This window comes from Anguilla rostrata, chromosome 10 (assembly GCF_018555375.3).
Source record: "Anguilla rostrata isolate EN2019 chromosome 10, ASM1855537v3, whole genome shotgun sequence".
Lineage (NCBI taxonomy): Eukaryota > Metazoa > Chordata > Actinopteri > Anguilliformes > Anguillidae > Anguilla > Anguilla rostrata.
The window spans coordinates 6984161-7009015 of record NC_057942.1 but is presented as its reverse complement, the minus strand read 5'-3'; the positions used below and the strand labels follow the sequence as shown (position 1 = coordinate 7009015).

The window sequence follows — 24855 nt, the reverse complement described above, 5'->3', positions numbered from 1 at the left end:
AAGCGCATTTTTCAGGCCTGGGAAATAGTTTTAATCGAAGTCAGCGAAGATTTAAAAACATATATATTTTTAAGAGTGAGCCATGATTTGGCGGTCCGGACAGAAACCATGCAGTGTAGTAGATCAGTCAGATTGGTTGTTGTACAAAATGGACATGAACTAGAAAAGTAGCTAACTGAAAGAAACTCTGAAGTAGAACACTTTCAAGCTGCCTGTACAGCAAGGGTCATTACGAAATCAATCGGAAGGTTACGACTGACCCAGATGCATTGGAATAGCCTACGAAGATTACGTTCATGAGTAACGATCAAACTTGAAACATCTCGGTCTCCCATCCCACATCCGAACTGAAGTATGGTTCGTGTTGGCCAAGTATGGCGGCCTACCGTTAGATAGTAATCAATCGCCACTGTAATTATCCGCTTACTTTCAATCTCGAAATGTTAGGAGGTATACATGCACTGAGCATGCCAAAGAAGATAGAAAATAGCAAGAATGATTAAACTATTTGAAACAACATACATTGGATACAGTTACAATTATTTAGACAACATTGTTTTTCTAAAAACACACAAACTCCAAAAGAAACCGTCGCGCCCGCGATAATAGCCTAATAAAAGCTCGCTAAATGTAATTAAACGAAACCACTCGATTCGGACAGAACCACCTAGGCCCGGCAAGATCTGTCAAAAAAAAAAAAAAAAAAAAACTTATAGCAACAACCGCTGACTGTTAGATTTAGAGCATATGTAAGGTCCGCCTCGAACAAGACTCGACGAACAGTCAGTATTCCGAACTCAACACACTACATTGAAGATTACCAGAATAAAATATTAAAACGTCCAGAAAACTTACGTAAAAACGAAGAATAAAGTGGTGGATCCCACAAGAAGAGTGGCAGCAGTGGACACCGGGATATATTTGGTGGGTTTAAATCTCTTTCCAGTGCTGTTGGGCATTCTGTAATTTCCACATTCCTTAATTATTTATTCCAATGGGAGACGCATACGAATACAGAGATCCAGTGTGTGATTCTTCCTAAAGACAGCTATTTCGGCAATCCCCTGCTAACTAACAAATACACGGAGATCCAAAGATAGACAGAAATACGGTTCTCCAAACGCCTGGAAATCCCACCCAACCAATCCAGCCCACCGCTGAGGTCACAGCGCCGATTTAAAGGTGGAGCTTCCATACAGAACGAGAAAGGAAGATTGTGACGCTCAGCTCCAATCCCTAGTTGCGATTTCACTCGTGCTCTCAGTGCGCAGCCTTGCGAGTCCTTCTTGCAACTTAACTGGAGGCAGCCCGACATTAATGTGGTTTATACATGATTGTGTCAAATGCAGTCGTCCGATTTGCAGTTTTGATTTGATATGTCAAATGGATCAGCCGACCCCTATCGTTGTGGCATTACATCGACTGAATCACTGTTTTGTAAAAACAATAATGTATTATACCCTACATCAGCAGCAAATAAGGTAATTATTGTGAACCATATCAAACTTAATTTCGTGAACATGCCAATACTTTAAAACTTTAGATTAAAAACGCTTTCCTAAAATGCTGCTGCATTAATACACGAGTGAACGATGCGTGCTCTCTAGTGGTCAATGTTTGCAAAACAATACAATTGATATAAGTGCATTTTTTAAAAGGGGCAAAACAATCAAGGTAAAAATAAAAAAACGAGGCAAAACAGCTTTATAACAACTGAACATTAACAACGACAAACTTTGACTATTTTAATAATAAACCAGCGTAATGTTTGTATCGCATCCTCATCCAACGTTTGGCATGTTGAATATCTACTTTTCTATGCAACATTATTTGTCTCGAGATATTCAAGTATCCTGTCATACTTATATTTCGTTTTACTATTACATTGTTAGAATTTGTTTGGAAGGAAATAGTATGCCTACTGTGTAATTAAATAACCGTATAACATAATCTGAAAATGCAAACATTGTTTTTTTTTTTTAGTATGAGTGTCATCTATCAGTTTCATGGCAGAATTAAAGTATTATTTTCTATTTGTAGGTATAAACGTTCCTTTAAGATGAGCAGACAGCATGCCAGGCAAGGATAGGCATTGTTTAGTAAAACTAGCTAGCTAGTTGAACTACTGACAATAGGATGGAGCTCAACAAACGAGCTATTTCTTTAACCCCTTAACTGGCAGTTCACTCGAGCAAGAATGTATTTTAAACATTCAAATGTAGCGTATTTATTTATTTATTTATTTAATTGTGTAAATAGAAATATTTACAAAAGTCAACACACAAAGTAAATAAATAAGAAATGTATATGCGAGAAACTACATTTGGATGCAAAGAAGCTCGAATTTCGCGTTTCGTACTAGCTACGGTATTTTTTGTCCAAGCCACGGAACTGTATTTGGAAGCTCTTTATTTATCAAGACCGAAGATCACGAGCGTGGTAGAAGAACTTTAGTAGCCCAGCTTTGGTCAAGCTGAAAGGACGTAGTTCCTTCAACCCAAGAACGTGCACTCTGCCCAAGCTTATAAAGACCAACTGAATTTGATAAACCAATTCTATCGTTTCTGATCTCGCTCATTTCCTCTGATCGAAATAGTGGCACAGGTATTTGCTGGTGCGACAGCTAACGGAAGGCGGCTAGTGTTAGCTTGCTTTAGAAAGGATGTCGTACAGGAGGGTGGTCAAGCTGGTGTGCGGGATCGCCGGTGGCGCTACGGTGCTGGCTTCGGCCGCTACAGCGGCAGAATCGTTCGGGTATTTGGGGGACAAGTCGCTTAGCGAGCGATTGAAAAGCTGGACTGGTTTTACCGTCCTTCAGGCGGCACAACCACCGACGTGGGCAGTGGGGAACCATACTGTGGCATCAAGTGCTAGTGGTTGGGACAACAACTGGGATAAGTAAGTTGCTAACTAGCTTGATACATTTGGATATATACAGTATACAAGCACTTTACCTTCGTACAACAATGTTTCTATGTTTACGTTCGCTAGCTAACTACAGCCAGTTAGGCCAGTAATCCTGAAAAATGGCTCTAGCTAGCTCATGCCGGCATTAAGCGTGGGTAGTCGCGCTTAACGTACCTTGTTATCAGCTGATTAGCAACCAGAGTTTCCTTCTAGGGGTCTTAATCGAAATGTAGCACTGATTTTAAAGGAGTCATTTCAGTACAGCCTAAGTATAGGAGGAAGGGGACATCTGAACATTGTGCTCATACAGCTTTAACTTCCCGAGCTAGGCTAATTAGCTAATATAGCTACTAAAATATCTGTCCAACATACTTCCAGCGTGTAAAGTACTTCGTATCTCGTAGGCTGTTATTCCCTTTTTTTTTGGATGCCCTTATTTTTAGAATTTACTGTTTAGGATATGTTGCTGCACGATTACTAATTGGTGGCATAGATATTGGTCTTTGCAGGGAAGTAACGATGTAGGCTAGTTAGCATGCTATCAAAATGTAATACAACGTGTCTTACGTGTGCAGTGCACTACTGCTTTTCTTGGATGCTACTTTCTGTGAACTGGTGCTAGCGCCAAATGTCAGTGAGTCACAAAATGCATTATAGGAAAAAATGTTCACATCACATAAGTAATAAAAATGTTTGCAAAGTAATAATCGAAGTGTCTCACAAAGCGTGCACTCAATAGTACATGCATCTGTAAAACACACTTGTCCATGACCTGCTCATCATTAATTATACAACAAATGTTCATATAAAAAATCGTTTATGTTCTTCAATGTTTGTATCTCAGCCAGTTAGAAAATAACTGTGATTACAGACTGATATGCCAGCTCGCAGCTCATTGGTGAGTGTCCAGTGAATGGCCTGCGTGAACTGGTGTGACTGTATTTTGTGGAGTATGTCTATACTTGACAGCCCTTGGGAGTCATTATCCAATCAGCAATGCCACTGGTGAGCACAAAGTCCAACCTTACTGTACTGGGACAGGTGTAACGGAAGGAGCATCGCTTGTAAGATGTGATATTCTAGGGCTTCTTGCCCTTTGTCTGTCTTTGCCAGGTAAGGAAGGAAGGCCTCATTTCACATAGGATCAGTCTGTGGGTCTGGCTCCCATGATGCTTCACTCAACATGAATTTATGACACATTTTTTTAAACTTCAATTTCTAGCAAACTATCTTTCATTCCTTCAGACGTGACCCAAGCTCGTTGGTAAACTTGAAGAAGAAGGAAAGTGCCAGCGTGGACCCGAACACAGAGACGGAGAACAACAAGCCCAAAGCCACCCGGAACATCTTCCTCATCAGGCACTCCCAGTACAACCTGAACGGCAACGGGGACAAGGAGAAGATTCTGACCGCACTGGGTAGGGTTTGCGTGGCTGCCTATCGGCATGATCAGTGGGGATGCTGTATGTATGTATACAGTCTCCTTGTATTCCAAATAGATTCCCCATTACCTCACTAACATTTAGACAAACCGTAGTAACCTTGGCTGCTGAAACCAGGCTACCCTGTGGAGGATAGCTGGTCAAGACTTCTCCCACTGTGGAATGTGTTTATTTATTAATTTATTTTTGAAACCTTGCTGCTAGTTTTTTTTTTTGGAGGGGGTGTGGTGTTCAGGCCTAGTCTTTCTTATCTTTTCATTTATCTGTAAAGCACCTTTGTAAAAGCACTACAAAATCAAATTAGATTTTATATTGTAATTGTAAATGTGTTTGTAGTGTTTAAAATTTCCACTCAAGGAATAAAGTAAATTAAGTGTTTAAAATTCTTTCCTGGTTCTAGTGGCAATTACAGTAATTGCAGTTAAACTGCATTAAGTGATTAGCAGTTTTGGCATGTAGGCACTCTCTGGTCTTGGGAGTGTTGTTAGCCAGGAGTTGCTCATAACTCTTGTGGATGCACTTCTGTTCTCTCTCATTGAAAGTCACTGCGGATAAAAGGATCTTCTAAGTGAATGTAATGTATTGTATAGTTTCTGGTGTGATCTGATGGTGGCTGGTTCTGCAGGCAGGGAGCAGGCGGAGTTTACTGGCCAGCGATTGGCTGCGCTGGGACTGAAGTACGACGTCCTGGTCCACTCCACCATGGCCCGAGCCACAGAAACAGCCCACATCATCAGCAAGTACCTGCCAGGTCAGGGGTCACTCTCGTTCCCTCTCGCTGTCTCCGTCTCAATCCATCTTAAAATCTCTTCCTCTTTCTGTTTCCCCCCCTCCTCCTCTGTCTTGCTTTCTCCATGGCTTATGTAGTACAATTTACAGGGGGTGAATTGTGAGATAAAGGTTGGGGGTCAGCTCCATTCCAGTTCTCCCAGTTAACGAAATCACTCAAATTCTGTTAACTCATTGGAAAAATAAAAAAAACTAAAAGAACATCCATCCATCCATTATCTACACTCAATTATTCTGGGCAGGGTGGCGGGGGGTGCTGGAGCCTAACCCAGCATGCATTGGGCGAGTTAAAGAACATGAGCGGTCTTAAAAAAAAAAAAAAAAAAAAAAGAAAGTACTGGAATGAGTTAATTTTGTGAACAGATTGAATTGGAATGGAATCCCCCTCCAGCCTGACTAACACAGCCTGCATGAATAAGGATGTCGCAGAAAGCCATGCTCACGGGGGGGCGGGGGGGGATGGAGGCGGGGGGCGGCGCTCCGTACCTGGCAGCCCGTGACCTGCTGTCGTGCGCCTCCTCGTTTCAGGGGTGGAGCTGGTGAGCTGTGACCTGCTGAGGGAGGGGGCCCCCATCGAACCCGTGCCTCCGGTCAGCCACTGGAAGCCGGAAGCAGCGGTGAGTCACGCCGTCTCCCCGGCAGCCGCCGGCTGACCGTAACCACGGTAACGAGGTCTGTGAGGTAAAAAAATGTCCTGAACTGTCGGGGAGGAATAAACTGGGAGAAATACGTTATTCAAAATTTCTTTAACTGCTCCGACACCGGCAAACCTCCTGCACGTTACTGCCAATTTTAACCAAAATGCAAGAGTTAAATGTAATGGCTTCAAATGAGTTTTTAAATTGAAGCATGAGGGGGTTTTGTGAATGACCGGTGTGGAGGTCACTGGGGCGAGCGTTAGCGGGTGAGAGAGAGCGCGCCCGTCCCCTGACTGAGCGCGGCACTCCCTCTGCCCCTCTCAGCAGTATCACGAGGACGGCGCGCGGATCGAGGCGGCCTTCCGCCACTACGTCCACCGAGCCGACGCCAAGCAGAAGGAGGACAGCTACGAGATCATCGTCTGCCACGCTAACGTCATCCGCTACTTCGTCTGCAGGTGCGTCGCTCGCTTCGCAAGCCCGCCCCCCCTTTCGAATTTTAATGGCGCCAAGCGCATGCGTCGCTCACTCTCCCTTTCGGCATTTAGGCGCACCAGGAAATGCCGTTTCCAACTTCAATTCCACTTTCTCATTTTATATTTGTGTGTACCTTTCTAACCATGCTAAAAACCTGAGTGGAAAGTGCTAACCTGACCAGGTAGCGAAAGGTGGCCAGAACCGTGCTCGTTTGCCCTGGGCCGGTAGCCCGGGGGCCTGGCTAAAGCGCTAACGTGGAGCTCTCTGGCATCGTTTTCCAGGGCTCTGCAGTTTCCCCCGGAGGGCTGGCTACGCATGGGCCTGAACAACGGCAGCATCACCTGGCTCACCATCCGGCCCAGCGGCAGGGTCGCCCTGAGGAGCCTGGGAGATTCGGGGTTCATGCCCCCGGACAAGCTGACCCGCACCTGACCCCGTCCCGCCCGGGCCTAGCTTCTTCTGCCGTTCTCCTTAAGTGTCTTGAACATGTTTTTATTTTATTTTTTGGGTATTTTTGTAGTCGGCTGCAGCAGAATAAATATGCCATTTTTTCACGACGTTGTGATCGCTCCTGAGCTGTGTAGCTGGTCAACTATACAGGAAGGTTTCAATGCAAAGGCACGTTTTAGTTTTGACGGATTTTTGTACAAAAGTGAAAAACGGTATTAAAAATGTTTGGTTCAGTGGCAGCAGCGACAACTGCTCGGACGGGGGCCCGTTTTTATATGAATGTTACGGTTTGAATATTTTTCTGTGGAAAAGCAACGGATGGGAGTTTTTAAAGCCAAAAGAGAAGTATTTTGCTTAATTTGAGAAAAGTTAGCGGTTTTAAATGCTTTTTTTGTGCTGAGTCCTTTTCTATGTGATCGTAAATCAAACCGATCAGCCTGTACTAAATTTGTCCTGAACTTTGACCTGAAAGCACGCACAACAAGCGGTTTTTATTCGCAAACTCGCCGTGGCAAGTCAGTTAAAAGCGATTTCTGAGCTCGCCAACCTGTGCCAAGAAAAAACAGTCCTTGCGTTTGTCAGTCAAAGTTGAGGGCAAATGTCAAGCCCCAGCCCGTGTCTGCCAAAATTAATGTACGAAACAGCGCTGAAGAAATACGCAGTGTGTGTTTTTGTGTGTTTTCAAAACAGACCATGAGCACAATAAAACAGCGACTTGCATTTTCTCTTTCCCCCTTGTAGTGTGTTGACACTTCCTGAATCATCTGCAAACGAAAGCCTCAGTCAGTAGTGTATCGGTAAGGCAGTTAGGGCACCACGATAGACACGCATTACAGACTTGGTCCGGATTTAAAAAACGCTTTGTAAATTTCAGTCAAGTTTATATTACTTTATATTACGTACTTTTGAAATACTGACAAGGTGGTTCTTGTTTCCACGTCAGCCTTCATTTTGAATATTAACTTTATAACAAAACAATAGGCAGACAGGATTTGAAGCACTGCACAAATTGCAAATGGGTCTAATTTTATTTTAGGCATTTGTCAGCTGAAAAACAAATGGAAAACATCTATCGCACGCAATTTAATACCTCTCTCTAACTGATCTGGTTTTACTGGCATTTAGAGCTCAAATGTGGTTACGCATAGACTGTTCTAACTTTGAAAATACAGCAAGTTTATCTACAAAATCCAATTCACCAATGCTGCTGACAAATCTGGGTCTGTATCATAAGAATACAAACATTGCTGAAACTCCATATACAAGCACATTTCTTAAGAGTCTTAAGGTAAGTTGCTGCTGTCTTGGTACCAGTCAGAAAATATTTCATGGTGCATTGTCCAAAAAATAGAAGCAGACTTAAGTTACAGCAAGACAGTTATGTTTCGGTTCCCAGGGCCACACATCAAAACCAAAAATAAAGGGGATTATATTAGTTAATTTTCCTGCTTTTTCCAATTCACACTGACATTTATCAGCTTCAGATCTAAAACGCTTAATTTTCTGGTTTAAAGAAATATTTCTTTTGCTGGAGGACAATGGAAAGATCTCTTGAAACAGAATGGGAAGAAGCCTGTAGGAAGGGCTCAAGGGCCAGGCTGGAGCAGACAGAGAGGGAGAGACTGTGTGCACTCATTTATTATGCTGCTCAGTAGTACACCAAATACTTTCTTTGACATATACAGGAATAAAGTAGGGCTTATAAACGCATGCAGTGAGGAAGCCGCGATGAGAAAAAGAATCTGAACTCAACACTTGACAGCAACTCCAACGTACCACAGTGTTGCTACTACAACGCATGAAATAAAAGTAGCAAGACTGGCATTATTTACGATTTTATATATATATATACGTAAATATATATATATATAATTGTAAACTTGTACAATCTTATTTAGGAGGTATTAAAAACACTGCATTTACCAATGCTACTATAGATTATTCAAATTGGGCTACTTAGCCGAAAAAAAAAGAGAAAAGAAACATCGAATGGAACACGTTGGGTTAGGTCAGTGCCACGTTTTCTTTTTTTTTTTTTTTACACTGGTAAGAGGGGTTTTTCCACACATTTGTCATTCTATAAAAGGCACTAAAAAAGCTAAACGAAGCAAGATGCGGGTTTTGACTTTCACTAACCCATGAGAGTGGAGGGTGTCGACAAATTCTCGCAAACAAGAATGACCAATGGCTCATATAAAAAAAAACTAAAAAAAAAGGAGATGCATAAAATTATACCCATAACACTTTGACCTTTCCATGTGCTTGGTGTGCATGATGGGATATGGTGGCTGGTGAGGCTGCTTATTTCAGACGCTGCAGTGGTTTTCCCAGTCGACTGTTAGTCGGTGCCGTCATTGTAAAAGTTTGTAACGAGCATTTCAGCAGTGGCAATGCTCCGTTCTTATGACCCGACGGTCGTCCTCCACAGTGGCTACAGAGCATTTGTAATCTTCGCCATTTCACTGTTGGGACTAGAGCCTTAAGGTGATTGAAGAAAACTTTTTTTTTTTTTTTGAAGATGCTAAGCTGGTGTTTGTAGTGCAGCTGTGCTCTTTGTTGTGTGTCCACCAAAGCAGCCATCCCAGAAACGTTGTTCCTGCTCTGGCGAACGACGAGTGTTCGGGGTGGGGGGGGGTGGGGGGGGCAAACCCAATATCCATGGTGCAGAGCGTTTTGGGGTTTGCTGGACAACAGACATCCAGCAAAAAAAAAAAAAAAAACACTATGTACATTAAAGAAATGAGAAGTATTCCCAACACTGTTGTAAAAAGGTATTGTAAAAACAAAGGAATCCCACATTCATAAAAGTTGGTGGAAAACCATTGTGCCAATTTGCGGTCACAAGGTTGACTTGGCTGGGGAAATACAGTCCTTGTAATGGTCTGGGATGTTGTGCTCTCCATTCACAGATTATGCCACAAAATCCACAGCTGTAGGACACATTCAGGCATCAAACAAAGTCCAAGTGATTCACGTCTCATTTGATTCACACCCCTCATCTGACCCACAACCTCGATTCACGATTCACTGCCCCCAACCGATTCACGACTCCCAACCGATTCAACTACTCCCAAAAGATTCACAATTCCCAATCAATTCACAACCCTCAACCGATTCGCTACCCCCTAAAGATTCACAGTTCGCAACCAATTTACAACTCCCAACCGATTCACTACCCACAGATCATTCACAATCCCCAACAGATTCACTACCCCCAACCGATTCACAACACTCAAACGGCAAATCTGCACTATTCTGACAGTGACGCAGTGTCACGTAATGGAACTCCACAGTGCACATACTTTCTATTGGATTTTCAGTACCTGCAGTTAAACCGCTATGCCTAACTGTAAAAGTAAAATTTCTCCACTTACCACTCCCGCACAGTCTACTTGCACGCCAGTAATCTTTATACATCCACTTATACTACTGCAATTCCTTGTCCTCGCACATTCATTTAGCCATTAAATATTAGTTAACATCTTTTTTTCACCTCATGAAATAATCTGCTATATACAGTGTTTTTTTTCTTCTTTCTCAGTCTTCTTAACGGACAAGAAGCAGGAAATTGTGGCTATGCTGTGGATAATCCTACGGACAACAGGACTTTGCTAATTGTGTTAAAGTCTCCGAGGGAGACAAGGTTGTTTGGCAATAAAATGTCAAAACTCGTCCTGAATCGTCCCGAAACAGGGTCGATTACCTCAACGCCTCACACAGTACCGAGACAGAACAAAAAATAAAAAATAAAGCAGAAAACAAAAAAAAAAACATATCTACAAACAGAAATATACATTTATTGAAATGTTTTAAAAAAAAGAACAACCCAATATAATGTTTTCTCTCTGGCTAACAAGCTGCAAAGGTGAATGACTGGCGGTTAACTGACAGTGGTTCTGTACAGGTGGCTAATTCTGACTGGAGGCTGGCATCCTCGCGTCAGAAAATTAAGGCAGTTCCTAAACAGAAGAAGGAAAAAGGAAAAAGACCCAGGAACAAACTGGCAGTTGGTTTTACTGTCCTAAGAAAGATTTTTTTGTGCTACCAATGGTGACATACCAAAAAAAAACTTAATTCCTAAAAAATACATTTTTAAGCTTTAAACCCGCTTCCTATTTTCTGTTCATACATACTTTCCAGAGGGTTCCATTCTGAGGTTTGTTGAGTGTCAAGTTTTAAAATATTTTTTTGGGGAGCTGGATGACTTCTTAGCTGTATGACTTTAAAAAAAAAAACAAAAAAAAACAAAACATTTTTGTCACATAATTACTCTTTTTTTTTAAAGCCCACATTCACTCATTCATACACACACATTAATTCATACATATCTACACACATTGATTCGTACACACACACACATACATACAGCAATACAGACATGCATACATACACTCATACATACACACACACACACTCATACAAACAATGCAAAGGAAGCCTACTGAAGAGAAATCATAAAATGGCGGAACGACCCTTTGCATTGAGAATCCTGAACGCAAGTTATAGTGGTGCTGTCACATGACCAAAGAAAAACAATTTCCTTGGGACACTTGTGCATATTTGAATAGTACGGGGAGGGGCGGGAGGACGGGGGACGGGACTGAGCTGTTGGCAGAGCTGTGTCTTTTCCGGTGGGGCGAGGGGGACAGGGAGGGGGGCGTGGGGGACAAGGGGGGGGTTAAAGCGGGGGGTCGGTGAAGTGCTTGAGGCGGATGCGCTGGATGTAGCTGGCGTTGGCCGGGCTGTAGCGACCGGGGCTGGTGAAGTCGGGCGGGGTCGCGTGCCGGGCGGGGCTGAACCTGGAGGGGGCGGAGAGGAGGCTGCTCCCCGGCGACCCGGGTGTGCAGGCCAGGAACCTCGCCCGCCCTTTTCCCGCCGCCGGGCTGGGCCAGCTGGAAGACAAGGAAAACGGCGGGAACAGGCCGCCGTCAACTCGCCATTCAACACCAACTCCCATCAACCCACTCGGTCAGTCGGCTCCAATTCAGTACAGCCCGTTCAGAAAAATCGGCTGCAACTCAGCTCGCGAAATTAAAAATTCCCCTCAAAGCTTCCAATGAGGAAGTTTCGCCAGTTAACGAGCTGAAATTCATTCCTTAAATTGCCTGTGGTGTAGAATAATGCTAACTCAGAGGTTGCAGGTTCAGTTCTCAGATGGGGCACTGCCGTTGCAACCTTTAGCAACACGCTTAACCTGAATTACTTCTGTAAATACCCGGCTGTAGAGATGGATAGCAGGTATAAAATGTAAGCTATATAAGCCGCTCTGGGTAAGAGAGTCAGCTAAATGTAACTGTAACTGTTATTGACCCAAAACCCTGCTCGCCATAGTCCTCTTGAATGAAAACAATCCATGAAAGTAAAAATAAGGACTCGCACCATCTCGGTCACTGTGGGGGTCGAGCATTACTCCTTCCACCCCAAAGATGAAAAGAAAAGCAATAAAGAATGAAGTGAATTACCCGTCAATTTCAGAGGAAGAATAGGTCTGGACTGTGCCCTTCCACTGGTGAATGCTGGGATACTTCTGTGGGTCGATCTCTATGGCTTCTATTGCTGACAGGACCTCTCTGTCCAACTTGGTTGGGGAGTCCCTGAAGGAAATAAGGAAGTGTTGTAATAAAACCAAAAACATAACGCCATATTGTTTCAAACAAATTTCAAAGTGGTTCGGTCACTGCTTTGATATTTATTCTCTGCACTGACTTCCAGGTCCTGGAGGGGGTCTGTGTCTGTGCCTGGATTTCACGTTAACTTCTCATCTCAGTTATTTTAATAAGTCAAATCATTTATGTGATCTGGCAGTTCAGCTAAATTTATTCATAAGTTCACTGATAAGACAGCTAACTGCTCCAGGGTACTTGGTGTGGAAGCAGCAATTCAACAAACAGGAAATTTTGTTCAGATTTTATTGGAGGGGGACACTAACACAGTGCGACCCAATACAACATGATAACATTTGGGGGGGGGTATTTCACGTTTTCCCCAAAGTTAAGAGGGACATGTCCGGCCTGTCCCCCCTGGGATGCACGCCCCTGTTCTGTAGTAAATTTACAGGACGGAGAAAAGAAAACGAAAAAAAAGGGTGTGTTCTGTTTGACTTACCCTTCGATGAAAAGTCCTTTTTTGACATGCGGCAGAGTCCGCAGTATAAAGTCCACTTGCGCGCTCTCCATGGATTTGTAAGAGGAGCCAGAAGACCCCGAGCTGCTCAGATCCCTGCCCCCGTGGTCCCAGGACCGGGACCGAGCGCAGAAGCCCCTCTCCGGGGCCTCCGTCCTCTGTTTCGGGGTCTCCAGACCCTCCTCTCCGGTCAGGTACTCCTCCGAGCTGAGGCTGGCCCTCTCCTCCACCCCTCCGTCCACTTCGCTCCTCTCGCCCGTTCTCCAGAAGCTTCCGTCCCTCGGCTCCGCGGCCCCCTTCCCGAATCCAGCGCCTTCGTCATCGTCATCTTCGTCGTCATTGGCGAGCGACAGGCGGGCCACGCCCGTGAGAAGGTCCGGGGGGTCCGGGTCACGGGCGTCCCGGTGGGGCCTGACGAGGCCCCCGCTGCTGCCACCGCCGCCGCCTCTCCTCCACTCCACCGGGGGGCGCTCTTCCGCGTCCTGCAGGGACATGCGCTCGAACTCCACCATCAGGTTGGAGACGGGCGACAGGAGGCTGGAGGGGGAGCAGGAGGGGCCGCGGGGGGGCCGCTCGCCGTTGTGAGTCCGCTCGCCGTCGCCGGGGGAGCAGAGCCCGTTCTTTCCCGCCGCCGCCAGGAGGCTCTTCTCGGCCAGCAGGTGGTCCCGCTCGGCGGCCGCCTCGATGAGGTCGGAGCCGCGCGACACGGGCAGGATGTGGAACTCCAGCCCGCCCGCCGCCCCCTTCAGGCCGTCCTTGGCGGCGCACACCGCCGTGATGCTGGTGAGCGCCGCGTTCTGCCGGTTCTTCATCTCCTCCAGGCTGATGTCGTCGCCCTCGTCCAGGAAGGCCCCCACCGAGATGGAGTTGCAGAACTTCTTGGGCTTGCCTGCGGTCGCCACAAAGTGAGAAAAATGAGAATTCAACAGCACTGGCATTGATGTGTTGTTTTAAGGCAGGAGTCTCAAACTCCAGTCCTGGGCGGCGGTGGTCTGTTGGTTTTTGTGATTTCCTTTCAATCAGCAGCCAATTTAGGTCTGGGAAACAAGGTGTGCCGACTCATCAATGACTTAAATTAAGCGCTCAAGTGCAGAAACGCATCAAAAAAAACCACCAAACGAAGAGGTCCTCCAGGATTTGAGCCTGAGATCCCTGTTTTAAGAATCCCAGGAATATTTCCCCTCACGTCCCCCCCCTCCCCCACCCAAGTTGAACCAAAATTCTCCCCCACATTCTTTCTGGGGCTTGAGTAACAGAGATACAGACGATTAACTGACACCTTTTCTGATTCTGATCTATTCAGCATAGCGCAGATGGAGAACGCTAGAGGACCGTTGTGATTCAGGGCAGTGCGCTACATCGCAGCCCCCTGCAGTTACCTGGGGACGGAGTTTTGAACCTGTTGCAGGTCTCGTTCTCCCCGGCCCCCTGCCGCGCTCGCTCGCTGAAGTCCTTCCGGCTGAGGTACTCCTCCAGCCTCCGCAGGCCCTCGGAGGAGGACAGGTCAGCGAAGGCCCCCAGGAAGTCCCAGTACTCCGCCCAGGGGTGACCGCGCTCACGGGCCAAGTCTCTGCAGGAGGAACTGACCATCAGGGCTGCTAGCTCAACAGGGTTACCTGCTGGGGTTCCCACTCTAATCACATCTATATCTACATCTACACCTTCATCTTCATCTTCAAAGACTATATCTATATCTACATCAATATCTTCAAAGACTGTATCTACAACTACATCTTCATCAGCAAAGACTATATCTACAACTACATCTTCATCTTTAAAGACTATACCTACAACTACATCTTCCTCTTTAAAGACTATACCACCACTACATCTTCATCAGCAAAGACTATATCTACAACTACATCTTCATCTTTAAAGACTATACCTACAACTATATCTTCATCATCAAAGACTATACCACCACTACATCTTCATCTACATCTTAAAAGACTATATCTACAACTACATCTTCAAAGACTATATCCACAACTGCATAATCTATATACACAATTACATCATCAACTATATCTACATCTTCATCCATATCTACATCTTCAATTGACTCCAGTTGGGACCCAGTGATTTCAAGCATACATGGTCAGGGGTACTTTGAGCGTTTCACGCACCTGCCGACTCTCTCCGCCCCACGGTCCGGGTCAGACTTCAGGATGTGGTGGAAATGCTCGGCCCGGTCCCTAGGGGGCGTCTTCCACGCCCTGCGGAACTCTTCTGCCTGCGAGGGGCCGCGGAAGGGGAAGTGTTAAACCTGCACACAGCTAGATTCTGCCTCAGCCTCATAAAACGAACAGGTGATTAATTATACACGCATCCCAGAAACACAAACACAAAAGGTTTTCAGGTCCAGTTCTGCCAGAACCATGGAACACAGGTGACTATTAGTGCAGGTAAAGTCTGCACTAATATCAAGCAGTTTTTACAGAGACCTGCCAATGCACAGAACAGCTCGTCAGAAGGAGAAACCACGGGCAAGTTCAAGTCCGTGTTTACGAAGTGGCGGGTCCTCTATAGCAGGGGTGTCATACTAAACTCCCAGGGGGTCGCAGTGTCTGTGAGTTTTTGTGGTCTCCTTTCAATCAGTAGCCAGTTACGGCTCTGATAACAGGGTGTGTGGATTCTTTAGCCAATCAATGACTTAAATGAACCACGGGTGCCAAGAACACTTTGAAAACCAGCAGACATTGTGGCCCTCCAGGACTGGAGTTTGACGCCTGTGCTCTACAAATTATTGATAAAAGTGCAACCAAAATGGGCTGAATGGCCTGCTCTCACTATTATCCATCAAGTGGTCAAATTTCATTTACATAGCACATTTGACCAAGAATTTGTCACAATACACTTACAGTTTAGCCTGGGCCAAACCCCTACAAAGAAAGCCAGGGGTGACACTGGCAAGGTAAAACTTCCTGGAAAGTTTGTAAGAAGAAACCTTGGGAAAAACCAGAGTCAGCAGAGGGAGTCGATCCTCCTTAAGCATTCATGTTCTTATGCTCTGATAGATAAAAGCCTTTTAGAAAAACAGAAAACAATACCTTGGATGGGCTGAGCGGACCAGCGAAAGCTCTCACTGCCATAACCGGGTCCTTGGGGCTTCCTGTCAGTCTGGGGAGCGAATGGGAAGCTGCTTCCAACGGCTCAGGTGACCAGGGAGCACCAATCACGGCCTGGGAGGAGTTATCTGTGGCCCTCAGTAAGGGCACGTAAAACCGATCTGCATTGTGGGGGTAGGAGGGGGGCGGGGGGTGGTGGGGGGCGGGGAGTGAGACAGTGTCCAGTCAGTGCCAAGCTGGAAAAGAGACTAAAACACCCAGCCAGCAGAACCTCAAGTTACAGACCGGACTGACCAGTCAACCAAAGGTCGTATGAAACCCAAGACAGATTGTGCAACTATGCCTTATCGAGCTCCTCATTATCAGCAGTACAAAAAGGAGAGTACTGTAAATGAGTCACACCTTCCATTCATAAAACAACTTGGAATACTATCCAAATTTGACAAGTAGCTTTTGATAAGGAATCAATATGGAGAACGACTTTGACTCCTAAAGTGTACTTCTCTCCTAAGGTTCTACTGAAACTCATCTCACTGAGATTACCTTCCATATATTCCATGATCTTCTGCTTCACCTCTTGAGTTTTATTTTTTCTTTCACAAATCACCTGTTTGGGATAAAACGGAAAAGAATGTCTAAATCCTGTGAAATACTCACAGGATTTAGAATTTTAAAAACGCATACGCACACACACACACACACACACACACGCACAGTCTGACTTACCTCCGAGGGTGTCTGGTCGTACTTGTTCTTGCAGTTTTTATCAGTATCCGGATGCGAACACAGAACATTGACCACCTCCGGGCATCCAAACTTGCAGGCGAAGTGGAGAGGGGTCTCGAATGCCTGGGATAGACCAAGCGGTACATTTTAGCACTGATAATCAGATCGGTAACCGCTCTCCTTATTGCCATCACATCCATCTTAATTACACCAGCTCCATTAGCAATCGAACGATCTGAAATCGCCTAACCTTAACAGTTACAATGGTACACGGGTTTGTACTTTCAATTATGGCTGGCATTGTAGCATAATGGTTAGGGAACCGGGCCTGTAACTTAAAGATTGCAGATAGGACACTGTTATTGTACCCTTGAGCAAGCTACTTGACCTGAATCGCTTCAGTATATATCCAGCTATATAATATAATTAGACAATGTATAAAAATCTGAAAAAGTTGTGCAAGTCACCCTAGATAAGAGCGTCTGCTAAATGCACGGTGTGTAATGTAATGTAATACAATGTAATGTAATGAAATGTATTGCAATGCAACATAATGTAATGCAATGTAATGCAATATAATGTAATGCAATGCAACAAATGTAATGCAATGCAATACAATGCTATGCTATGTTATGTAATGTTATGTAATGTAATGTAATGTAATGAAATATAACGTAATTCTATGTAATGTAATGTGATGTAACGTAAATGAATGCAGCAAAGCTCCAGCTGAAAGCGGCGGACGCGCGGGGGCGAGCGGCGGGAGAGTGGCGGGCGAGCGGCGGGCGACTCACGGCTTTGTCGGGGGTGTTGAGGTACAGGTCCACGATGTAGCGGATGCGCTTCTGCAGCATGCCGTCCTGGTCGTCGGGGTACATCAGCCGCATGAACTCGGGGTTCTCCAGCGTGTCCAGCAGGAGCTGGGCGATGCCCGGCTGGTTCTCCTTGGCTGCCACGTGCATGGCGTTGTACCGACACCCCTCCTAAAAAAAAATTTCAATAAAATAAAAATCCCACGGAAAATGTTCAGAGAGGAAATCCAAACAGTCCCGTTTCCTTTTATGGATTTGCCAAATGGGAGTACGCACTTTAAATGGTACAATATCTGCTGAGGAGAAACGTTTAAAGATACACAACTCAAATTAATATATTACAGAATTTAGTAGAAATATGTAAGTTGACAAAACTGTAAAACATCACTGAACACTTCACAATAACAAAATATATAACTAATGGTACACACAAACACACACCTATACAGGCACACACACACATTTATATGTTCACACACAATAATACATATACATACACACTGCTGTGAAATTCATATTTTCCACATACTGTCCACACAATTACAATATACTGCAGGATATACCATTTCCATAAGGGACAGCATTCTTCATTTCAAATGCAGAAATAATATCCACATTTGTACAGCAGAGCTGTGGAAATCTGCTGTCACAGCCATCAATGGCGGTTTCCTACACTAACAGCCCTGTAGCCTTCAAATCAAAACCCAACCGACTTTTTAAAAAAAAGATCTGAGTCATTTTAAAGCCTTTAAATAACAGGCAAACATAAAGCCCCCTCGAGACGCACGTGACCGCAGTTGGTCGTAACGGCACGCGACGTAGCCAGTCCTGACGGCTCTGAAATACAACCCTGCGGACGGCACCACCATGCAACACCTAAAAACAGCGTTCTATTTTAAGAGGCTGAAATCATCAGTATATTCATAACAGAATGCGGTGGCGCGTGTGCGTGCGTGCGTTTAAAAAAATTTTTTTTTAAGCTTGCACAATGCAAACACACTGCGATTAGCTACGAGGTGTCACGCGTAGGCTATGAGCCATTCAGGCGCCAAATCGGCAGAGTGTTTTGGTTAAATAATGCATTACACGCTCATTTGCGACAACAGGGAACCACCATTTCATTCACCTTTAGCATTTAGTGGACGGTTGTTTCCAGAACAAACACGCAAGTCAATACACAAAGGTTTAGTCAGGGAGCATGCCAAGTCATCAGTGTAGAGCAGTGTTAGCCAGTGGGACTGAGATTATGGCGCTTTACTTAAAAAAACGGGTTTGTGGATACTGTTTGAGATAAGCAGCATATTTTGAGCTAGCAAACCCATAATAAATGAACCAGTTCTGGGTTAGTTGTGTTGTATCGCAGTTGCTACATAGACTAGTTTCAAAACTAATTGCAAGGATAGAGACACCAAGAGAAATGGGGCTAAAAGCGTCCTGTCACCAGAAAACTGAGTAAGTCCTGTAAACATAAAGGTGCAGTATATAATTTTGGAGGAACGAGCAAGACAGCTAGATTTTGAAAAAATAAAAATGTTCCACCAGCTCCCACCGCTTCCCCTCAGCTCCCCCTCCAAAGCCCCCCTCTCCAAACATGCACACGTGTGCTGCCTGACATCGGAGTACTGGAGAGAGATTATATATAGAGCGTTGAAAAGGAGGGAGTTGAGTCCAGCACATCATGTCTTATTCCCAGGTCAAAGAGAGAACACATCATGTCATCGTAACGAACATTAGCAATGACCACAGCTTTAGTATTTATTTACAGCTATAGGCTACGGCAAGCATGATGTTGTGGGCAAAAATGATTGCGTTTGATGCAGTATTGAATGCTAGATAGCAGTAGTTAGCGCTAGCTGGCTGCGGTAACAAAGATTTAAAAAATAATTTTCTACTAGCTAGCTAGCTTTAGCACTATCTCTGCTCTGCTCTCATCTGTGTAGCCCTGCAATGCCTGCTCTGGCAGTGCTGTGAACATGCAAAAGGACTGACAGTCAGGTAGGGAAGCCTCCTTGCAGAGAGCAGTCCTGATTGGTTGTCAAGATTCAGGTGCCGTGAAAATGTTAGTAGCTGATTTCAGAAGCTGGGGCAGTCAGAGAGACCAGATTTTTTTTCTTAAAGCTTTTAATTTATTGATATCTGTTGGGATGTGAAGGAACTTTAACCGAAAATGAGCAAAAGCTTTATAAAACAAACATACCGCACTTTTAATATTATTTCATTTTTATTACATTATTTAGTTGCGTGGCAGATACCTTTCATCCTAAGCACAGTTAACACTTATCTGTTTACAAAAGTTGAAAATTTACTTCAGCAATTCAGTTTACAGAATGTACCTTGCTCACGCAGCAGTGCCATGCCTGTGAATCGAACCGGCGACCTCAGTTACAAGCGCAGTTCCGTAACAACCGCTATATTACACCGGCAGCCGGCTGCTATTGCTATCACAGTAATGGGACAAAGACATCATTTTATCAGCAACCCTCCTGCCAGGCTGGAGAAGGCCCTCCCACAGTACCTGCACCACAGTGGGGTTGTCCCCGGAGCCGATGAGGTAGCGGGGGTTGCTCCACACCAGCTCGCTGAAGGTGGCCGCGTCCCCCTTCTCCACGGCCTTCCTCAGCTTGGCCGTGATGTCCTGGGTGCGGGGGCTCTTGTAGCTGTTGGCTCGCTCCCTGTTGATCGTCTCCACCTCCAGGACGGAGGGGCCTTCTGTGATTGGAGGAGAGAAAGGGGCCCCTCAGTACTCCAATCAAATAGCAACACGCTTCATCATTACATCATATCCTTAACTTTGAGTTACAAATTAAACTAATTTCATAAAGGGCACCAAGTTTTATAAATTTACTGTAATTAACAAAACAAATCAGCGAGAAACAACCGTAAAGTACAACCTTCACTCAAATTCACTACTCAAAATTAATTCTGGGCTTGTGTAAGACAAAAACCTTGAACTTTAGAAATCATTATCAATTAAAGGCCAACATAGGAATACTTAACTTACGGGCTCTTTTTTTATATGTGCTTTGTGTTAGGCCCAACAAAGCGCAGAAATGTAAGCAACATATCTACTGCATCGAAACTGCCCAAGCTAACAGTTTTAAAATGGAAGAATCGGTTAAGATCAGGCTCAATCTACCCTTGTAGAACACGACGCCCGGTTTCCCCGGAGACACGCAGGGCGCGGACTTGCTTGGCGAGGGGTAGTAATCGCAGATCCCCTTGGCGAATTTTTCGGCGTCCTCTCGGTTTGAGAAGGGCTTGAATCTGGCCCCCTTCATCATCTTCACGGCCTGCAGGGCCTCCTTCTTATCCAAATACACATGGACCCTGTCTGTGGGAGAAAGCAGCATCAGACTGGTTCAAATAGACCCTGTTTCAATACAGGGCTGGGCTTCAGACCCACTGCGCACCATACCCACAGGCAACACAGACACACAGGCTGGCTTAGATAAACACTGTATCTCTGAACGGTACTATTAAATGCCGCCTAACCTTCCATTAAAGAAAAAACAAAAAAAGACAAAAGAATACCCTTTCTGAATGAAATACGCTCATATAAACACGTTCACTGGAACAGAGGAGCCCGATTGGCCCTCTTCTGAATGAAATTTTGTTCAGAATGAAACACCTGGTGTGTACCTTTGACAAACTGGCGAATTACATTTGATAAATCGATTTGGAACTACCATGGATTTATAGTGCAATTCTCTTCCATGACATCGGAAGGAAAGGTATAGGATCCTGTTACATTTCACTTCTATACTTCTGGCATCTAGCAGACGCCCTTATTCAGAGCAACTTACACAGATGACCAGCTTAATACATACAGTCAACTGATACAATGCCAGCGCAACACCTGAGAATCTAACCTGCATCTTGCGAGGCACCCACCTGTACCCCCAACCATTACACTACACACTGGCACCCAAACCCTCAGCTGAGGTACACAGACCAAGAAGGAAGGGGATAACAAGCGAGTCTCACCATTTCGGGTCAGAACGTCCTCCCACACCGGACAAACCCCGTAGAAAACGGGCGGGGACACCTGGGGGGGCTTTGAGGGGGTCCGCCCGTCCAGCTGGGGGTTCCCTTCCTCCGCGCCAAATTGGCAAGGGGTCCTGGGCTTCTCCAACAAGGCCTCCTCCTCCGGAGGGTTGAGTCCCATGCTGTAGCCGAATTCCGCCTCCTCCCCGGCGCCCGGGGCGTCCGGCGACGTGTCCGCGGGCTTGGCCTGCTCCGTGGCGGTTCCCACGGTTCCGGCACTTTCCGCGCCGCCGTCCGTCTCCGAGGGGCCGCCCTCGCTGCTCAGGATGGCGCGGGCCAGCTTGCGCTCGAAGATGGCTCTGGTGGTGGCGGTGATCGGCCCGCACTTGATGTCCGCCCCGATGACCTCCTCCCGGAGCTGGTCATCGCTCAGTCCCCGAAGCCTATTCAGGATCGCCTCCATGCTTTAACTACCTGGGGGGGGGGGGGGGGGGGGAGTGAAAGGGAGCACAGTCAGATTCAGAACTGATACACTCTGGAAAAGGAAGTAAAAATGAGCTTCCTGTGGCGAGGTTCCGTTTCCCTGGAGATGAACTAGAATAACCGAGAATTCCTGGAGAGAGAAGCAGGAAAAGTGGGAAAAGCCGCAGCTGCTGTTTAGGAAGAAATGAAATGCAAATCTGGGCTACTCTCGGTTCAAAATTTAAATACATATTTAAATAACACAGGTAGGGTTTTTTTTTTTTTTAATCTGTGTTTCCTTCCTGTAAATAAGTACTGACATTTTCCCCAATTACACAAATACAAAAATACTCTGTGACCCCTCCAACCCCATACTTACACACCCAAGTGGCCTGTAATTAAACTGACAAGTGGTACACTGGCAGTACATTCTCTAGTCAAAAGCTAAAAACTTAAAGAACATTTTGTTACCAACAAATATCAGTATTTCAGCTTTAAAATAAAATGACCTCTAAGTTCACGCAGACGTTTGTATTCTAAGCTGTAAACGTTACACCCGTGCACACGTCTGTCACCACTATAATTTTTCTTTCCTGTTTGTCTCCAATGAGATACTTGAATCAGAACCATCTAATACAATACATTTAGAACATGCACTAAATACTAATACTACATAGTTTATGACATAAAACCAATTCTATTTTTTGGAAATGATAACACGGTCCTGGCAATTTCGCTCCCTGTCTCCCTGGCACAAATGCTCCACAACTTACGTTTTTAATTATTTTAACAAAGCAAAAAAATATAATAAATTAAATGGCCACTCTTACACAACCTTTCACAAACCTTTGTGTGCAAAAGCACATATCGGCAAAACATTTTAAATACGGCAGGCATATAAAACAGAACCACGACAAAGAAGCTACTGGAAACCATATCATCGTAAATAAAATAACCGATCATGTTTAACAGTTTAGCGACGACCCTTAAAAAACATAAATATAATTTATTAACTAACACAATAAAGTCGATGTTATATGACAATGGGGATTAAACATATCAGACACTGAGTGTTGCACGAACCTTACAAAAAATAATGGCAAACACGTATGGCAGGCGAGCTCCTTTAAATAATGTCACCGCTTCGAATAAAACGTTATTAATAGCTAGAAAAATACCAAATAATCTGCATCCCCACTCATTTGATAAGGTGCATAATTGATAGTATTATTATTCCCTTAATCGTTTTGATTTTGCGCCGCGGTGTCGTCCCTTATATATTTTATTTTTAATAATCTGATGTTATCTCCACCTCATCGTGGTGACGATGCTCGTGTTATCTGAAAACAAACCCCATGACACCGAACTAATCACATCATATGTACATACTTACCATCCATTGCTTAACATATATAAATACATATATTTTTTATTTTTTTAAACTAATCCTTCATTTTATTCCAGATAAGATGATGAGACAGACACAATGCTCAAGACAGTCTGGAAACATCTCATTGTTTACATGACATTTCGCGCATGCTCAGTCACAAAGGGAGGGCTCAACTTCGCAGCGACAATTTAACAAAGCAGGAGGAAGTACAGCGATCTAAAATAACCAACTGTGGGAAACAAAACTTACCTAGCGAACGAGCAAGAAATTGACACCACGCAGGAATTGTGCTATGTGCACCAATATGTGTTGTTTTCATGCATAAGCAAGCTCCCCGGCTAACATTAGCTTGCTAACTCATGCTGAACCAGAAATGCAATGTGCGCCTTGGGTTAGCTCAACAGTTAATAACTGCAACTAGCAACCACTTCTTGGTACTGCACAGCATAACTAGCCGGATAACACGGCGAGCATAAGAGGAAATTGGATAGCCAAGCTAAAATTGACCTTTCATACAAATGCTACCCACCCACCCTACGACAACAGGCTAGCAAACAAGTCAGTCAAGCGGCCTTGTAGCTGGCTCTGCCAAGATCTGAGAAAAACATGTAGGTATGTCCAGCTGGCAAGATGACAATCTGGTGAATAAAAACGAATCGGCTATACAAGTAACGTTAACAAGCTATGACTAGATTAACTACACGATTAAGGTAAACAACGTACCCAACGTATGTAAACTGTAGCAACCAAGGTTAACAACTAATTAGCCAACTTTGCAAATAGAAAGTGAGACTGGTATGAACTATTGCTGACTAGCATGACAATCGCGATACACATGCATGGCATGTCCAATTTGCTAGCAATCAAAGCTTATTAGGAAATGGACAAACTTTTAGTTTTCACACTGGATATTTTAAAGTTACTTTCTCTCAAACAACCAGCTAGCTGGCTAGCTAACGTTATCGTATTTAGCTAGACTAGCAGAAGCCATGCACAAGCACATTTGATAGGACAGCTAGCTGATGTTATCCAGCTCGCAAACTAACTTGATGGAACGAAACATGGATGCCAAACTTCCCGGCTTCATATTCCAGTTTGCTTCCTATATAACGTAATACAAAACAACCCAACATTAAAGATTAGCTTGTCGGGTCCCTTGATATGCTAGCTAGCGCTAGCAAGTGCGCGATGAGGCAACAGCGCTAGCAATCCGCCTGCATGCTTTTACACACACGTAAAATAAGACGTAATTTGTAGTTACGCGAGTGCATTCAAAAGTGTAGGCTAATATTGAATATTTCACAGGTAGCTCGTTTATTCGTATTAAGCAAGTCAGTTTTTACTGTGCCCACCTCCTTTCCCCCTTCTCCTCCTGCCGTCAACCGCGACGCTTTCAAACTACACGAAGAAAGGACCCATGTGTGGCCGTCCAACGCCTGAACAAAAACAATTCCTAAAACCCAGGACCTACCGGCATGAGAAATTATTTTCACACATTGCTGCGGAGGTGCGCTTCTGTCACTTCTAATCTATCACTAATAGATTCACTACAAAGTTGATTGTTACTACTACTGTTTTCCCCCCCTA

At 44.7% G+C, this 24855-nt stretch overlaps 3 protein-coding genes across 7 annotated transcripts in view; 1 reads left to right on the top strand and 2 right to left on the bottom strand.

Moving 5' to 3' along the window:
* The window catches only part of zdhhc8b (zinc finger DHHC-type palmitoyltransferase 8b), an 86404-nt gene extending 85259 nt beyond the window's left edge, over nt 1-1145 (bottom strand). Inside the window, exon 1 of the mRNA XM_064353717.1 lies at nt 856-1145. Coding sequence (XP_064209787.1) covers nt 856-959 — 104 coding nt within the window. The 5' untranslated portion in view covers nt 960-1145. The remainder of the gene's footprint in view (nt 1-855) is intronic.
* Nucleotides 1146-1293: 148 nt separating this feature from the next.
* Nucleotides 1294-7423, top strand: pgam5 (PGAM family member 5, serine/threonine protein phosphatase, mitochondrial). Of its 3 annotated transcripts, none has more exons than XM_064353725.1 (6): nt 1294-1481; nt 4153-4325; nt 4975-5100; nt 5667-5755; nt 6101-6234; nt 6535-7423. In XM_064353725.1, the coding sequence occupies exons 1-6, from the start codon at nt 1318-1320 to the stop codon at nt 6683-6685; spliced, it is 837 nt and encodes a 278-aa protein (XP_064209795.1). In that variant the 5' UTR covers nt 1294-1317; the 3' UTR covers nt 6686-7423. The 3 variants fall into 3 exon arrangements, with proteins under 3 accessions (XP_064209795.1, XP_064209794.1, XP_064209793.1); XM_064353724.1 differs by lacking the exon at nt 1294-1481 and adding an exon at nt 2398-2898 and having other exon boundaries at nt 6104-6234; XM_064353723.1 differs by lacking the exon at nt 1294-1481 and adding an exon at nt 2398-2898.
* Nucleotides 7424-8326: 903 nt separating this feature from the next.
* On the bottom strand, nt 8327-24737 carry ankle2 (ankyrin repeat and LEM domain containing 2). 3 transcript variants are annotated; one of them, XM_064353713.1, is made up of 13 exons: nt 24621-24737; nt 21417-21890; nt 20569-20763; nt 19948-20141; nt 17415-17603; nt 16621-16743; nt 16438-16501; nt 15877-16055; nt 14953-15059; nt 14206-14396; nt 12809-13715; nt 12166-12297; nt 8327-11595 (listed from the first exon to the last, which is right to left on the bottom strand). In XM_064353713.1, exons 2-13 carry the CDS (start codon nt 21877-21879, stop codon nt 11382-11384), a joined length of 2958 nt encoding a protein of 985 aa, XP_064209783.1. In that variant the 5' UTR covers nt 21880-21890; nt 24621-24737; the 3' UTR covers nt 8327-11381. The 3 variants fall into 3 exon arrangements, with proteins under 3 accessions (XP_064209783.1, XP_064209784.1, XP_064209785.1); XM_064353714.1 differs by lacking the exon at nt 24621-24737 and adding an exon at nt 23518-24614; XM_064353715.1 differs by lacking the exon at nt 24621-24737 and adding an exon at nt 23272-23451.
* Between the last annotated feature and the right edge of the window lie 118 nt (nt 24738-24855).

Bases quoted from the DNA above. Each gene is read 5' to 3' on its own strand.
- pgam5 (XM_064353723.1), top strand. From the start codon at position 2,663: ATGTCGTACAGGAGGGTGGTCAAGCTGGTGTGCGGGATCGCCGGTGGC. The intron at 5,756-6,100 runs GTGAGTCACGCC...TGCCCCTCTCAG, and splicing joins ACTGGAAGCCGGAAGCAGCG to CAGTATCACGAGGACGGCGC. The intron at 6,235-6,534 runs GTGCGTCGCTCG...ATCGTTTTCCAG, and splicing joins ATCCGCTACTTCGTCTGCAG to GGCTCTGCAGTTTCCCCCGG.
- ankle2 (XM_064353713.1), bottom strand. From the start codon at position 21,879: ATGGAGGCGATCCTGAATAGGCTTCGGGGACTGAGCGATGACCAGCTC. The intron at 16,744-17,414 runs GTGAGTCGCCCG...GGTCTATCCCAG, and splicing joins TCAACACCCCCGACAAAGCC to GCATTCGAGACCCCTCTCCA. The intron at 16,502-16,620 runs GTAAGTCAGACT...TATCCCAAACAG, and splicing joins ACGACCAGACACCCTCGGAG to GTGATTTGTGAAAGAAAAAA.